General features: G+C 40.6%; 1 protein-coding gene across 1 annotated transcript; it reads left to right on the top strand.

Annotated features, from left to right (window-relative positions):
* The first annotated feature begins 124 nt into the window (after nt 1-124).
* Nucleotides 125-13,634, top strand: trir (telomerase RNA component interacting RNase). The gene is made up of 3 exons (XM_068021159.1): nt 125-442; nt 6,400-6,477; nt 7,666-13,634. Exons 1-3 carry the CDS (start codon nt 143-145, stop codon nt 7,771-7,773), a joined length of 486 nt encoding a protein of 161 aa, XP_067877260.1. The 5' UTR covers nt 125-142; the 3' UTR covers nt 7,774-13,634.
* Nucleotides 13,635-15,516: the final 1,882 nt, after the last annotated feature.

Below are 15,516 nucleotides of genomic sequence, written 5' to 3'. Positions count from 1 at the left end.
TTTTTAAAATCATTTGGTTTGCACCATGAGTTGTTTTGTTTAGAGTGCAATTTTGAGAAAAGGTTTTAAGTGAGGGGGGTCTCCTCCCAGGAGCCTCAGCGGTCCCCCCCCCCCCCCCCGCCCTCCCCCCTTCTTCCCCAAGATGGCGGACAGGCGGAGGAACCGTGAAGTTTCTGGAAGCTCCGAGAGGAATGAAGCGGATGGTGGCTCAGAAAGCAAAGGGGTGAACGCCTTTGCCAACGATGGCAGCTTCATGGCGCTTTTCAAGAAGAAGATGGAAGAGGAGAAGCTGAGGAACGAAGGGGGAGCCGCGCCGAGCGGCGGGGATATAAACAATGGAGGCAAGAAGAGTGTGGCCGCTTGCCAAGAGCAAAGTACTGAGGCCCAGAGCGATGGGAAAAGCCAGGCCCAAGCCGATAAGAAGAAAAGCGTGCTGAATATTGTAAGAGCGAGAGATTTTGCTCTCATTTGCCTCCTGGTTACTGAGCAGGGCTGGGGAGTTGGAAGATGCCATTAGATCATTTCCAAAAAAAAAGTTGCCTGAATTTACAAAATGATTCCTTACTTCATTTACCAGTTGTAGGGGCAGTTTAGCCCCTTTTACAAAAGAAAAAAGTGCAAATCCATGTGATATTTTACACCAGCCCTGATTTTTTTTTTAAAGAAAAATCCCCCCCCAAAAAATGCTAAGGTTTGCAAGTCTAAAATAAAAACAGCAAATGCTGGAAATATAGGGTCGGTCAGGATCTGGAAAGGCAAATGTTATTGATGTTGCAGGTGTGACCCATCGGAACCAAGGACTGACGGGCATGAGTCAGACGTTCGTGACTTGAGTCCTACCCCAGAGACCTGTGTATGTATTCCAGGCTGATAGCTTCAGTGCTGCATTGTTGGAGGTGCTCTCTTTTGCATGAAATATTAAACCTCACGTTTATTGGTTATGGAAACTCAATTGTCCATTTTCAATTAGTGAGAACTGGGTATTCACATTCGCAAATCTTTGAAGATGACAGGACAAGTTGATGCTGTTTTAAAAAGCATATGTGATCCTGGACTTTATAAATAGTGTAAAAAGGTAGAAATTGTGCTAAACCTTTAAGTCACTGGTTAGGTCTCAGCTGGAATATTGTGTCCAATTCTGGGCACCACAATTCTGGGCAAGAATGCCAAGGTCTTGGAGAAGGAAAATAAAGGGTTTTTGAAAAAAACATATAACATAATTTCTCGAGCTGCTGGCTGACCTGTACATTTCCAGCATTTTATGTTTTGATTACTAATTAAATTGATCTTGATGTACTCCCATTCAATCTGAGGACCTTTTCAAATAGGTTCTTGCAAAATAATTGTTCCTTCGAAGGACTGAGTTTAGGGAGAATTGTTGCATTTGTGAAGAACATCCTTTCCAGGGGGTGGGTGGGACAGAGAATCTTAATTTAAAAATTGTTGGTTATTTTCAAATAACCTTATTTTCTTAAATAAACACAAGCATCCATTGGTGTTTTTTCTCGCTGTACATGCCAAGTCTCTTGAAATCTATCATTAAATTGTAATGTTAGCATCACTGAGGTTGCAATGTAAATAGTTTCAGAATTTGGAGAACATAAGTAGTAGGAGTTGGAGTAGTCCATTTGACCCTTCAAACCTGCTCCACTATTCAACAAGATCATGGCTTACCTACCTTCTCAACTCCACCTTCCACACTGTACCCATATCTCAATTCCTTTAGTGCCCAAAAATCTATGGATCTGTGTCTTGATTATATTCAACAATTGCGCATCCACAATTCTTTGGGCTAGAGAATTCCAAAGATTCACAACCCTTTGAGTGAAGAACTTTCTCCTGATCTCAGCCCTCAATGGCCACCCCCTTATTCTGAGATTGTGACCCCGTGTTCTAGATTCCGCAGCCAGGGGAAATACCTTCTCAGCATCTACCCTTCAACATAAGAACAGTCTACTCCTGTTGTTATGAATCTGTGCTGCATCCCCTCCAAGGCCACTATATCTTTTCTGAAGTTTGGTCTCCGAAGCTGAATGCAGTGCTGCAGATGGGGTCTAGCCAAGGCTTTGTATGATTGAAGCATAACTTCCTCATTTCTGAATTCCAACCCCCGATAGCCTTTCTGTTTTTTGTACGTGTGCACCAGCTTTGAGATTTGTGTATATAGACACCTAAATCCATCTGTTCCTCCACAGAACCGATTCTGTCACCATTAAGAAATACTGTGAGTGAGACTACATGCAGGAGGCTGTCTCACACCAGAAGGAATGTAATTCCAGTCTGGTATTTAATTGACCTTTAAGTATTTGCTGCAGGGGTGTCCCTGAATACATGCCTTTGCACCCCACCCCTGGCACAACTTGACAACTAGTATTCTGGTTCCCGTGGTTATGAGTAGAAATATAAGTACCCAAACAAGACTTGCTAAAATTTATCTCTGCTGTCGAAAAAAACGTTTATTGTGAGTGGTCGAGTGGAATAGCAATGATCTTTCGCCTTTGTGGGTCTGAGTTCAAATCTGACCCATACTGATAGGATAATACTCTGGGTGTTAAGGATCCTATGGGAAATTAGTTAGGGCCGTTTCAATCCAGTACCTAATGGCACTAATTGTCAATCTTGCTGGTGTCTGAAATGGAAAGATGTCATACCAGTGCTGTAGATTGTCTGCTGATCTTTGGTCTGCGGTAGATTGACACAAGCTAAGGGGAGCTTTATTCTTCAAGTATCTGTAATGCATGACCTGCAAGTCCTTGATGCTGCCATCAAGTGCCTGAAATGTGAAGTGTTCCATTCCCCTGCACTAATATTTCATATAATTCAAAAATTGATAATTATAGGAAATTTGTATTTCCCTTCAACTTCTACCTCTGTCAGCATGCTGGTGGGGAGGGTGGGACGAGGAACAGAAAAATGATATAACTTAGTTGGGCAATACTGCAATTGTGTGTTTGCTCTGCTTTATTTTGGAGTAAGTTCAGGCTTCAATGCACAATTTACACAGCACAGTTTAGTTTCAGTTTGGAGTTGCAACCATTTTGCACTGATGCTAGTCTCGTGTTAATGCTGCTCTCTTTTCCTTCACATTTCTCACAAACAGTGTCAGACTCTGGCCATTAATTGACTTTGAGTGTGAGCATCAGTATCACAGTTGATTGAGGAACAAATGAGATTGTATATTAGCTTCTGTGAAAGGTGAAGTTACATCAGTTGAAGATTAAAAGTTGTCTCTGGAAATCTTAGATAGGAAGAATGTTTTGTTTCAATTCTGGTTCTGTTGAGGGAGCTGGTGGATATGAGTGTGACTTTTGTATCTTCAGTTTTTCCAGCCACTCTTTTGGTTGTGCTTTTCTTTTAAAGATTTCAAATCTTGGGTCAAAAGATTCCTTCAAAGGTTTACTTGGAATAGAACTGTATACATTCAGGCTTTTAATGATTGTATTGTATCCCCAGCAATTTTGCTTCAGTTACGAGGTTGGGCGATTCGTCTTGAGAGCACAAAACTATTTTTCAGGTCATCAGAGAATAGGATTCCCTTCTGCTGGAATAAGCATTCGTTCTTGGGTGCTTTTCGTTGAGTTTGCATCGTGGGAGAGTGGCATCAATGTACTTGCCCCAGGTGTTTGCATTATTAAAACAGGCTGCCTTATCCCAGCAACAGAATCATACAAGTAGGAAAAGTCATTTTGAGACCAGATAGATAAACTAATATTGCTATCTACCTGTGTATACTTACAATTCTATATTTTAGAAAAAAATTTAAAACTGGAAAATTACTGCTGGTGCCTCGATCAGAAAGATAATATATTAGGCTCTAAGTCCCCTTATAAATATACTTTATAGCTTCAGAGTTCTGTTATGCCCTAATATGAATGTTGAAATTATTTTGCAGTTATCTGTTAAATAAGCCAAGTGATGTGGTCTGACACTATATGCCACTTGTTTCTGAGCACTAACACATCATTGCCCTGGTTATAAACAGTCCATTTAATGGACAGGATGTCCTAACAGTATTCGGTTTATTTTGTCCACACTATTCTAGGAAAACTAGAAAATTCTAGATTAAATTTAGTTAATGAAAATGTGATCTTAATTCACAATATATTACTCTGTGTGTTCATGGTGCCAACTGGACTCTAACCAAATACCTGCTCGTTACATAGACTAAGATAAGGTTGGGAATCTATTTGATGCTTGGTATCTCGTACTCTGCATTGCTGTAAAACCTGGTGCGTTATAGTTGCCCATCATGAAGCTGTTGGCATCTATGGTAGCCATGAAGATACAAAACAAGTGAATAATTCTTATTAAAATATTACAGCCACGCCTGTGATTGTTACAGCCTTCTAATGCGAGGACTTGGGCAGTTTTATTTCCCAATGGAGTTGGATTTCAGTATACAAATGTATCCAATAACAGATTCATGGGTCTCATTTGGAGCATTAAAAACTGGTGTTATTGGAAATGTCACTGGTGCTGTACACGATGTTGAGGTAGTGACTCAATGTTGCATTTGATTTACAAGTGCTTGATGCTCACTTACTCTTTATCAACAGATTGCACAGCATATTTCAAGTGTCCCTTTTAACAAGCATAGCTTCAGTTAGTCATAATGTTACTTTCAAAATGTTACAATGTTCTCTCTTGGCTAAGGTGAAGAGACAATTAAAGTGCAGTCATGCAACAAGTAACTGAAATACTGAAATAAAAGCTGGAAATGGCCAACAACTCAATTAGCATCTGAAGAAGAAAGCTAAGGTGAAGAGACAATTAAAGTGCAGTCATGCTAACAAGTAACTGAAATAAAAGCTGGAAATGGCCAACAGCTCAATTAGCATCTGAAGAAAGCTTTTAATACTAATTCAGGGTTTATCCTTCATCTGAACTGAATTGGTGTTTTATAAAGTGGACTTTTGACTTAATTGGATTCTGTCTTGACGTGACCGTCTAGCTATATAGAACCTACTTGTGCAAATTTTGTTTTTAAAATACTTGGTCATGTTGGAATCTAACCCATGGGGTAGAGATATCTCGACGACTCATTAGTGATCGTTCAAACATTATTGAAGTGTTTGTGTGTTGGTAGAGCAGAGACTTTTGTGTTGATCCTGCTGCTAGTTATTCTTCAGCCTTTAATTCAAGCCCAGAAATTGGTGAGTAGTCGGGGTGTGATCATAGCAGTAGTGGAGACCTGCCACTGATATTGCAGTCTATAATCTATCTCAATCACTCTCCAGGCAGTGCTTCACATTTATAACTTTTGAGTATAGATTTGAATTTGTCTCTAGCTTTCAAAGCATTTGGGATTATTTTTTACTGGAGGTTCTACAGTCACTCTTGGGGGTGGGGTGAGGCAGAAACATCAGCCAACCTACTGAGACAGTCTTTGTTTAAAATTATTTTTGGTAGAATATTAGCAAAATTAAAAACTGGCACCCACATATTCCAATATTGGCATTTGGTGAGCAGCCAGCTCGATGGTTAACCATATTCTTTATTTGTAGACTTTCATTGCAGGTTCCCTACTCAACAAAATAAAGCAGAAATAGTGCAGGAGCCAAGAGGGATCAGTTTGTAAACAAATCCTTAAAGTCAAAACACGAGAAATGTGAAGGTCCTCAAATTGAAGTATTTTGGATTTGTAAACCAGCTAGTCAGCCAGAAATAGCAGTCCCCAAGCCCTTAAGCAATGGTCACAAAGCAAAGTTGTCACAAAAAACCCTTTTTAAACTGCATTAGCAAATTCAGTTCCACTTGTACTGAGTATGCGAAGTAAACATATGCATCAAGATTTTTTTCTAAATAACTGAAATAACTTACCCAATAGAAAACCCTGCTAAGTGGTAATCGAGCTGTTCAATCCCTTTCTATTTAATTCCATGTTTCTAGGTTAAGGTTCTCGCAGAAAAAGGGAGCAGGTTCAAAATCATCTGATTACAACATTGCTTATTCATAATGTTTATAGGTAATGCCACCGGATCTGTTTTAGCTCTCTTAACTCAGAGAAATATTCAAAAGTGCAGCAAGAAATCCAGTCTACAATCTATCTCATTGCAAGAAAGCTGTTTTAGATCTATTGATGGGTTTGCAAATATTCGTTTTAAATGTCTGACTAATTCAGCACCGAAAGATTTAAACACCTGTTGGTGGTTTTTAAAATGGTAACACCCATACTGTCACTTTTGCCTTATAGGGAAGTATAAAGAATGGCCTACCTCCGCTCACAGTAGCTTGTGTACTGTATATTAGAAGTGCATTGAGACGTTGACGTGGGAGATGCATTCTGTTTTGGAATGAGGTCTAATTTCAGGATCCCTGTTTTATTACATAGTGGGCAGCATTGACATTGCAGCTCCAAGCGCTCGTGTAATGGTTGCAGTCTTCTGTCCCTTAACCCAGGTGGGAAAGCGGCGAGGTGGGGCAAAGCTAGCCCTCAAGACGGGAATGGTAGCCAAGAAACACAAGGCTGAAGAAGAGGTAAGATTCAGTAGCCTTTTAACTATGATAACTCTACCCTGAAGTGTCTAAATGTGTGCATGTGCACTGTTTCTGTTTGTCCTTAAAGCATTTGAATGTATTCACGTTAATGGACGCCAGTCAGTCTCTTCCCAAGCATATTCCCATTTTATAGGAGAGACACTCTGTGCTGTCTCTAAGACTTCACTGTGTCTAAATTTTATGGTTATTAAGCTCTCCACAATCCTTTTACTGACTTACTTAAATATTTTCACTTTACAGAATGAGCACAGAAGGAGGCCCATTGTGCCAATGCTGGCTCTTTGGTGGTGCTATCCAACTAGTCTCACTATTCTGTTTACCCATAGTCCTGCCAAGTTTTCCCCTTCAAGTAGATATCAATATCCCTTTTAAAAGATACTATTGAAACAGCTTCTACCAGCCCTTCAGGCAGTGTATTCCAAGCTACACAACCTATTTTTTTCTTAATTACATTTTCTCGCCTCTGGTTCTTTTGCTAATAAATCTTTTCCCTCTGGTTACTAACCCTTTTTCCAGTGGAAACCATTTCTTATTTACTTTAATAAAACCATATTCTGCTCGAAGAATAATCCCAACTTCTCCAATCTCTGCACATAACTGTAGTCCCTCGACCCTGATACCGTTTTAGTAAATCTCTTCTGCATCCTCTCTGAGGCCCTGACATCCTAGCTAAAGTGCAATGCCCAGAATTCAACACAATGCTTGTTTGTCCATTCATCAGTATACTATTCGAAACTTCATAAAGTGTAGGTATTGAGAGTTCCGACATTTTTCAGTTGGTGCATACTTTACATTTTCTGTCCATTTCCTGCTGAATTGTCTAATCTCCGCCAAGGATTAGTAGTTGTCCTCAGTACCCCTGGGTGAGGACATCAACCTTTGGTGCTCCACTATTAAAAACCCATATGCTTTCTTGAATGAGGTACCAAAGGCACATGTGGAACCACTGCTGTCACAAGTCAGTGCTTCCAGAAAAGGAGGAAAGAAAAAAATCAAGAGTTTGGTTCATTAAATAACCAGCGAATCTCTTCCGGCATTTTACCTGAATTTGAAACTAGTACTAAATGTTCACTCCTGCGGTTGCCTCAATGCAATTTGATATCTCTACCTTCTGTTAAACACTCATTTCAATCTACCTGTTTTTTTTTTTCTCCGTTCTCTTTCCAGGCTGAGGCACGTGGAGGAGATGCATGGGCCAAATACATGGCAGAGGTGAAGAAATACAAAGCACATCAGTGCAGCGACGACGACAAAACTCGGCCTCTTGTTAAATAGCCCCATTTGCAAGCCCATGCAGCCAAGAACTGTATTATATTTTACAACTGTTAAGATCAAGTCCTCAACCCATTGCCCTCACTGTACAGCCAGTATGAGATTTTTCCTTTTGACAGCCTGAAATATGTATTTATTTGGATTCGTGGTTTGAAAACAACACTTGCAAACAAAAATCCAATGCATTGTTTAATTTTCAAAGTTAAAATCCTGTCCATTTTCAAAGTGTGATTCTTAGTGTACAGTTTCCCTATAGTTATGTCCCACATCCTGTTTTCAGCATACAACATAGTTTCCAGACACTTTTAATCTTTATTTTTATAACATGCACGATATAGCTCCAATTGTCAGTAAAAAAAAAAAACTCCATGCATATTTGCTCTTTTGTGCCTCCAGTTATTAGCTACAAAACTGTAGCCAATTTTTGAAACTTGTATACAATATTGTATATTCCGGCATCCTCGTGGCAAGTGTATGCCAAACTGGCTAAAACATAGGGAGCAGTTATTTTGACCTCTGGCTGGTCTGATGTCTCCCTGCATCTCTGCGAGGGGAGGAGCCCAGTGCTTGACTGGTGCTGATGAGACATATATTTTTGATCAGAAGTATTACATTACTACCATTAACAGCTGAACTGTAAGAGGCAGTAGTAGGACTTGTTTCCAGTGGTCTGTTGGCTGCAGCACTAGTGCTGGAGACCAATGATTTGAATCCTAGTCTTGACTGGCCACGCTGAGTTTCTTCCTGGAATTAGTCTATCCAGGCATCCCCAGGGCAGAGGGACAAAGCTCCAATGGGTCAGCCAAAAAGTGGCTTAATGAGTGGGAATGTCCCAACCTAATTAAAGTGGGAGCAGGCAATGTGGACACAAGTGGCTAATGTGAGCACAGAAAATGGGATAGGACTAGAAAATGTTTCTCAAGTTTGCAAAACTACCTCAAATGTATTCAATGGAACATTATTACAAAGCTGTTGTTACAATCTGCCCAGCTGGGTTTTCACCTGGGTGCTGCTTATCTTCCAACAGTGCCAGTGAGAGATATCACTTGTCTAATGCTTGAATTTCCTTTTCCCATTAGTAACCACTAAGCCTGTTTGTACGGCAGCATCCAGTGCCTTTCTGCCTGCTGGTGTTGGAATGATCTTTGTGACTGCTCAGTCAAAATAAAATGAGGTGGTGGAAAAATCTGATTAACTGGAGCAGTGGAGAGAGCACCTCTGCCTCAGTTAACACATTACAGACAGGTGGAGTGGGGTGGGGAAAGCCGAAGAGTTGATTTAGTAAAACCCCTGGACTATTGAGGTGTCTGCCTACCACTGACAATAGTAGGGGTGAAGAGGGAAGAACTAGAAACTCAAAGATGGCTATATCTTACAAATTGCAAAGCAGTCTACTATACGGTTACTGTTTTTTTTCAGTCAGGCAGAGCTCTTATTTTAATCTGAAGTGTATTTCAAACTGCAGATCCATACTGGATCTCCATAGGACTGTTACTGCAAGCCCTTGATTTGTATAGGATTTAACTATATTATCAGTTACGCTTAGATGTTTGGATGTGAAATGAGATGGAAGTTAAATGGGGCAAAAATAGATAAGGTAGAATAGAACTAGATTGTAGAATATTAGAAGACGTTTCCTTGAATTTAACAATTAGTAATGTTGACTGATATTTAAATTTACCCTCTGAATTATCTCTTGGGTCTTTCTGGCCACTTGCTAGATGTGAGATAATGCCCAGGTTGGGTGCAACTCACCCGATATTTTCCTACCCTTATGGGTCCATCTTGTCCTATTAGGATTTGGCGGGGGTGGGGGGGAATGGTGGCTAACTGACTGGGGGATGGAGTTGTCATTCATCTTTTCTCTACAATGTACTGCTTGTCTGGGTATCTGATATTAGAAGCAGAAGCTCCCTAGATAAATCAGTGGTTACTGAGCCATGCAGGCCAGCAAGTTCATTCTGGTCTGTGCTGTATTAGCTGATTTCAGCTGTATTGGTGGGTACGTGGGGCTGGAAACAGAAAAATCATCCAAGGCTCCTGCTCCTAATCTTTCTGACTGCTTCCACTCAACGATGTGTGCATTTGGGTGTTTACTGAGAATGTCAATAATGCCTTTCATGGTCAAATAGGCATGACTTGCTGTGTGCTGACATGACGAATGGGTATTTGGATGATGTGTTAGTCTTGCTAGTGTTTGTAGAAACCTACCACTGCAGGAGTTGCAACTTTCTGGAAGGAGGGCAGACAGAAGAAACACATTAACAATTTTGTTTTAAAAGGTTTTTTTTTCAAACTTGAAGTAAAGGGACCAAGAAGCACCCACTATCAAATGTAACCATGACATTCACCCCATAAATAGTTCAGCGGTAATTAGCTGAGCCATGTTGCCAAACTCATGTCTTTGCTGAGTTCGCTAATCCTGGCCAGGTCGCAGCACTACAGTTGCCTTCAGCTCCCCTGGGTTAGGGAGGGGGAAAATCGGTCACAGTTCCCCTTCCTGATGGGAGTGAGTGAGTGTGTGTGTGTATATATATATATATATATATATAGTTTGAGCTTTAATGTGATTCTTTGGTAGCCTACTTGCTATCCATGATGGTTTGTGAATAGCAATTTGGGTGAGTTATGAGAGGGTACCTAGATCCAATGGGATCATACCCAACCAGTTTTTACCTGAGTCAGATTGTAGGCTCAAGCGCCACACCAGAGCCTTGAGCATGTAATCTAGACTCATAGCTTGGTGCCGCACTGAGGGACCACTGCATTGTCAGAGGTCCAGTCTTGAGGATGCAATGTTAAACTGAGGGCCCATCTGTCTTCTCGGATAGGTATGTAGGATCCTTTGGCACTTTGGTAAGAAGAGCAGGGGAACTTTGGAGTTCTGTGTTAACGCAAACCAACACTACATCTCGTTGCTTAGCGGGACCATGCAATTTACAAATTGGCTGGGAATCAATTTGGCATGTCTTGAAGGGTGCTATGCAAATACATATTCTTATGGCAGAAGAGAAATAACTTCTCTAAAATAAAAAAAATTGGGAGGTGGTGGATTAAATCTGGACTTCCTAATTAGGTATAAATACCTGTAGTTAATTTAATTGAATCAATGAGGGGTTCTGGAAGTTTGTAATGAATGGACAAATTGCGACTATTTTGACAGTATTTGTTTTGATATTGGCCAAGGGGACATCCTGAGGATGCACTGTGTTGTCATTTGCTTATGAGCGGGACATTTGGGTCGGCCAAAACCAGGTGAATTGATTCTCAATCTCTTCACAGCTTTAACAGTTGAACCTCTTAACGTTGGGTGGAGTGGGGAAGGGGGAAATGGAGTAAGGTGGAGAAACAGACATAAAATGGATCATGGAAACATCAGCAATGGAACAAATTCAAACCTTCCTTTATACAGAATCAGTGCAGTTTTACTGCCAAGTGAAATCTGAGCAAATCTAATGGTTGTGATGAATTTATACCGTTTACTTCATTCATGCTCACTGATCCAAACAGATGATTAATTTGGATTTTGGTGGTGGTGTGCCATTTTTTTTTTATTTGTTCAAGAGATGTGGGCATTTATTGCCCATCCCTAATTGCCTTTGAGCAACTGAGTGGCTTGTTAGGCCATTTCAGAGGGCATTTAAGAGTCAACCACATTGCTGTGGGTCTGGAGTCACATGTAGGCCAGATCAGGTAAGGACAGCGGATTTCCTTCCCTAAAGGACATGCGTGAGCCAGATGGGTTTTTCCAACACAATCAACAATGGTTTCATGGTCACTGTTCGACTGGCTTTTAATTCCAGATTTTTTTTTTAATTAATTGAGTTCAAACTTCACCATCTGTGGGATTCAAACTCGTGTCCCCAAGGCTTTAGCCTGGGTCTCTGGTGGTAGATTATTAAAGGTCAGTTTTCTCTTTTGAAATCCACAGGCATGGCTGGTTCTTCTCTCCCACAACCCGAAGCAATCTTTTGAATACTTTGCCATTCCTGAAAAATTGTTTCTTAATACTGCTTAACTTACATCAACATCACTGCCCATACTCTTCAATTCAGTTTCGCTTTTTAAGACCAGTAAACATTTTTAACCAAGGTGGGGGAGGGGAAGAGAGGGAGTGGGCTGGAGTACTGTAATTTGGTTTTAAGTAGAAGGTAAAATGAACCGCCAGTACCCCAGTTCATTAGTTTGGTTGTTGAATCTTTACTGATATCTAAGCGATTGCCTTCTGAAATCCAGTGCTTGCCTACAATATACGAAGGAGTTGACGATGGTTGTCACATAACCATTGGTGTACATGTCTTGTATCTAATGTATAAGTCACACTTCGCAGTGCCATGATTTGGTTTGCATGCAAAGCAGTCTTTAAAATAAAAAAAAAAGTCACAATATTGGATTCTTCTGCCTGGCAATCTGAATTTCACTAGCATTTTCCAATATGAAAAGTTCCCTCACCAATACACAAACTCTGCCTGACCTGCAGCTGTTAACGATAAATTGTGACCTGACAGTATTGCTTTAACTGCATTTTCTGTTGCGTAATGCAGCACATTTGGTCTTTCACCTGCATCATCTGACCAACTGCACAAGTATTTTAAGAACGAATTAACGTTTAATAGAAATCCACTTTTATTAGATTAGCTAATGTGGTCCTGACATTTCCCACATTATTGCATGAAGGTCCTGCGTCTGCATTTTTGTGCCTCAAGATGGGAAACGACGGAAGAACTGACTTCCCCACGCCTCCCCTTGCATAGCATTGAGTGTTGCAGCAAGCACTGCCTGTGACAATACTGCACAGTACATTGTCTCTTTGCCCCACCCTCTAAATACAATGCGTTTTCAAAGGTAAGGATTGCAATTGGTGCTGTTTATTGGATCTAATTTCCATTTATTTCGTAATGATAGTTGAGCTGCAACAGTCCTCTTTTTGACGGGGAATGAAATTTCTGGAGCTTGTTGAGAACTGGAACTGATAACTGCACTCAACTTTTTTCGAATTTTATCCCTGGAAACTACATGTTTTCAGTGGTTACACATCCAGGTTTGTATTCCATAAATGAGGACTTTTTGAGGTGTAGCCTTTACCTGAGGATCCTTACAGTGGTTCCCCTGATGTCTCAGTGGGTAAAGATGCAGTGCGTTAACTGAGCTTAAACGGACCAGAGGGTCTCGGCATCTACTCAAGAGTTGGCTGATCTAGCTAGCAGGGACAGTAGTCGGACCAGTTGATGCCAGTGTCCCTCGGCTGGGGAGGGGGAAATCAGCTTGCTGATTCCTCTCCAGTGATGTTAATTTTGATGGGGCAGTTCACGTTGCTGTCATCTGCTACCCCTACAGCTGCACTTTCCAGCTGGAGTCACTGGGGTATCGGAAGTGAAATAGTCCCGATCTTCAGGTAACTCACCATAGTCTGGGAGACCCATGTTGGCACGCAGTGTTGTATGCTACATACTTTAATACTCTAGGGGTTTGCTCGATTAGTGTGGTGGCAAGCACTCCAGATGAATTCCTAGCATTAACAGTGTTACCTTAATTCTACTCACTGTACCGTTCACTTTTCTTTTACGATTGATAACAGATGCAGGAGCAGCACAGCTCATCGACCCATATTTACTTTGGACTATTCTTTATTCCAATAGTGATAAAACGGAACATCTAAAATTGTACACAATAGTCGATATATTGATAACTGCTGGTGTTGAGTTTTGAATTTAGTTTGTCCTCCAGCCTGTTCATTTCCACTTGCCGCCTTTACATTGTATTGTCCACAGCCCCTACTTAAAGAACAATTCTTCAGGTGTTAAATACAATCAGTTTTTCTTTGCCATATCTTCTGATCACTGAATAAAGTATTGGAAACAGCCTTTTAGTGTTACTGTGTCTACATATCACCGCATCGGTATCCTGTACCAGGGTTAAATTCCTAATACTACTCTTAATGCAACTAAGGGCGTTGAACATCAAAATCACACTGGAATGATCCACAACTTGTATGATTGAGAGTAGCCGTAACAGTATGTATCTTTTTGACATTGTATTCAGTAAGGGAGCTGAGAAACTTGCAGCACCATCTGTTAAGGTCCCGAATCAGGTGGTAAAATAGAAGTCATCTTTTGAGATGTGACAAAACAGCTGCTTATTGGAACTCGTATTCTCTTCCGAATAGATGTTTCAAAAGTTGTGACCTTTTCCCCTCTCGTGATGTGTTAACAATGCCCCTGCACAATCAGTCCAGCTCTGTGCCTTCAATCCAGTCACTTTATTGTCACACCAGCAGCGTGAGGGTACATTAAATATTATATATAAAACATTAAATGTTGATTTTACTGCAAACCCATTGGAACTAGTCTATCAAATACAATATATATGAACTAAAAATTATTTAATCAGCTCACTTATAAAGACAAGTTGATTACAGAAGTGATGCCGAGTGGGAGAGGAACAAACTAAAGTTTAATTAGATGAAACTCTGCTGGCATTGGTTTCAACTAATTGGGATGAGGTATTGGGGCAAATTTTTATGTACTGAAACGCCCATTCTGAATCATTAAGAACTGGTGTAAATTTCGCTAGGATTATAATGTGCTAATGGCCAGCTCATTATCAAAGGGCAGATTTCCAGTTTCCTCAGCATTTCGCTTTTATATAATTACAACTAGCTCCAGATGCAATGAGGCAGCTTAAGATGGAAGTGGAGCATTATATACGAGACAAATTCAGAGGAACCTGGGCTATTAAAGGGAAGTAGTAGACTAAGAGTCAAAAATCCTTACAGTCTGTTTACAGTTTTTAAAGGGTATGTTATGGTGGTTATGTTACTGGACTAATTATTCAAAGGTCTGCAATAATGAACTTGATATATGTGTTTAAATCCCACCACAGCAGCTGGGGAATTTAAATTCAATTAATTAAATCCAGAATAAAATAATGGTGACCATGAAACTGCCAGCTTGTCATAAAAACCCGGCTGGTTTGCTAATGTCCTTCAGGGAAGGAAATCTGCTGTCCTTACCTGGTCTGGCCTATATGTGACTCCAGATCCACAGCAACGTGGCTGGCGCTCAACTGCACTCTGAAGTGGCCTAGCAAGCCATTCAGTTGCCTTCAATATGATGGCTCACCGCCACCTTCTCAAGGGCAATTAAGGAGGAAAATAAATACTGGCCTAGACAGTGATGTCCACATCCTGTGAATGAATTAAAAAAAAAAGTTTTGCCAACACTCAAGGAGAAGGAGGTGTGAAGCGACAAGTGAAATGAAACCCAAAATTGAGGTATTAGTCTGTAAGCATATGATGATAAAACCCCACATGCCACACCCTGTTGGCTGCTGAAATGGAAGAGATATTCTATAAGAAAGGTATGTAAGACATGGCCCTATTTGTTAATTAATGGCACTATACTCATAGGAACTCATTGGTATAAGGCTGCAAGGAGGCAGAAGGAGTCTCGAGGCTATATCTGACCAGAATTGTCACTGGTTTGGCCAATACCAGCCTGTGAAGTATGCTTACAGCAAATGGAACAACACTGCATCTGGCAGTGCTGAACCAGATTCTTTTTAGATATGGTTCCTGTGTGTCTGCTGTGGTAACTAATGATCATATGTTCATGCAGTGCCAGTAAAAGAATAATATATCATGGGTGCAGGATTTCATGAAGCAGCCAGCATTGTAGTCACTAAGGTCATCAGATACCTTACTAGTGTCATTCAGTCTGCTGTCCCATTATTCCTTTGGGAATGGAT

Source organism: Heterodontus francisci, chromosome 43, assembly GCF_036365525.1.
Source record: "Heterodontus francisci isolate sHetFra1 chromosome 43, sHetFra1.hap1, whole genome shotgun sequence".
Classification (NCBI taxonomy): Eukaryota; Metazoa; Chordata; class Chondrichthyes; order Heterodontiformes; family Heterodontidae; genus Heterodontus; species Heterodontus francisci.
Note: the sequence above shows the minus strand (reverse complement) of the source record. Positions and strands in the feature narration are given on the sequence as shown.